This window comes from Pundamilia nyererei, unplaced genomic scaffold (genome assembly GCF_000239375.1).
Source record: "Pundamilia nyererei isolate P.nyererei 1_Seehausen unplaced genomic scaffold, PunNye1.0 scaffold00378, whole genome shotgun sequence".
NCBI classification, from domain to species: Eukaryota; Metazoa; Chordata; class Actinopteri; order Cichliformes; family Cichlidae; genus Pundamilia; species Pundamilia nyererei.
This window is the reverse complement of record NW_005187779.1, coordinates 156,188-158,308: the sequence shown is the minus strand read 5'-3', so window position 1 is coordinate 158,308 and position 2,121 is coordinate 156,188. Positions and strand designations below refer to the sequence as shown.

The 2,121-nt window shown below is 40.9% G+C and overlaps 1 protein-coding gene across 1 annotated transcript in view; it reads left to right on the top strand.

Annotated features, from left to right (window-relative positions):
• The window catches only part of col9a1c (collagen, type IX, alpha 1c), a 29,400-nt gene that overhangs the window by 16,932 nt on the left and 10,347 nt on the right, over window positions 1–2,121 (top strand). Inside the window, exons 14-16 of the mRNA XM_005752761.1 lie at window positions 833–904; window positions 1,266–1,304; window positions 1,461–1,517. Coding sequence (XP_005752818.1) covers window positions 833–904; window positions 1,266–1,304; window positions 1,461–1,517 — 168 coding nt within the window. The remainder of the gene's footprint in view (window positions 1–832; window positions 905–1,265; window positions 1,305–1,460; window positions 1,518–2,121) is intronic.

Here is a 2,121-nt window from a genome sequence, read left to right as displayed (position 1 = left end):
GAACTCTGAGAAGTCAGAAACATTAATTATTGCCCCCGACAACCAGATATCTCTAATCAAACAGCATCTTGGTTCTCTTGGCTCATCTGTTCACCTGAGCCTCAGGTACCTTGGTGTGAGCTTTGATTCTGCCATGTCCCTAGAACAAAACTCTCGCCAGTTAATTAGGAATTGCCTTTTTCAGCTAAGAAACATCTCCAAACTGCGAACTTTGCTGTCTACATCTGAGTTAGAAATGGTTAGATGGTTGGCTCGCTTAGATTATTGTAACAGTCTTTTTCTTTGTTTGAGCAAAAGGAATCTTGACTGTCTCCAGTTAGTCCAGAATGCTGCTGCAAGGCTTTTAACTAAGACACGAAAAAGAGAGCACATTACACCAGTGTTACGTTCATTACACTGGCTTCCAGTACATTTCAGAATTCATTTTAAAATCTTGGTACTGACTTTTAAAGCTTTGAATTGTGATGCCCCTGCTTACATTTCTGATCTTTTAGAACCCCGCGCTCCCTCTCGAAGCCTGAGATCATCTAATCAAAGGCTGTTGGTAGTCCCTCGAACATATTTTAAAACCAGAGGTGATAGATCTTTTAGAGCATTGGCCCCCAGGTTGTGGAATGCTCCATCATTACGTTGCCTTGATTGTATTTATTCTTTTAAAAAGCAGCTTAAGACTCATTTATTTAGATTGGCTTTTAATTAGATTTGTGCTGTGTGTTTTATTATTAATGTATTTTATGTATTTCTGTTTTATATTACTGTGAAGCACTTTGTGGTTTTTAGTGCTATATAAATAAATTGATTTGATTTGATTTGTTTAAATGTGTTATTGCAGGGTCCACCTGGGCCTAGAGGAGGACCTGGGGTTCCAGGGCCTCCTGGCCCTCCTGGCCCACCAGGGCGTGTGGTAAGAACCTGATCCAACACTGGTTTTATTATCATGTGAGACTTTATTATTTCATACATTTCCTACGTTACATACATACATGGTACAACAGCACACATGGGGTTGTCTACCAATCAAGGTTGGTGGTTCGATCACCGGTACTTCCAGTCTTAGTTCTTAGCGATGCTAACAGCACACATTGTAACTAGCCCTTTCCTTGCGGACGAATCTCGTCCTGAGCTCAGATCTCTGTATGAAATCACGAGCATGTGATGGTCCTGCATGCAGCCGTCTCTTTTCACACATTCAAATCTGGAACATAGATTTCTGTGAACGTCTAACCCCCTGTGGCTGTTTTAGATCTCACTCTGCTGTGTTTTAGGGACCGCCCGGTGCCAGCAATGAGGGAAGTGGGGAAGCTGTGAGTGTTTTTCTGTCTTATATGCTGCCAAATTTTTCCTGGATGCATGGCAATTGGAGTGGTGACAGTGAATTTGTGACCAGAATGAGTCATGTTTAAAAGAGGCTGGTAACAGCCACGCTTGTTGAGTATCTGACTGGCTGTGTATGTTTATAGTGTCCTGCTGCCTGCCCTGCTGGACCCCAGGGGCTGCCTGGGCTACCAGGGATGAAGGTGAGGAATGTTAATGAAGGATGTTCAGTGATTCAGCTAATTAAAAGCCAAACCAGACATTTAAATTAGTATTCTTGTCAGACTGGGAGAGGTTTTTTAAATGTTTAGGTTATCATGGGACTGCAAAAAAATCTTCATTTCTATTCCATCTAATATCATTCTGCAAGGCGTAGCTTTAGACTTAAAGTTTACTTAATAGGCTGTGAAGCTCAACATCTCATCATCCTTAATAAATATGGAATGACTAACATCAATGCATCGATAAGTGTCAGCAAGTCAGCAAGAATGAACTGTAGAAACTCAGACTCTGACGATCAGGTCAGGACATTATCCAGAGTTGTCCTTTCTCACATGTAACTCAAAGAGACTGTATATAAAAGATGGATTCAGATCTCTGGATGTCACTATTGTGACAGCACCCACTGATTTTTTGACATTAGCATGACATTAGCCAAATGTTATTTTTTCTGAGCCATATGTCACCATATTTTGATAAGCGAGTGGCGTGCTAATTTGTCAGCTAACATTATCAACCGTGTTTACCAAACGAAGCACAGATATACATAGCTATAATTAGGGCTGCATGCCACATTAATAACATAAT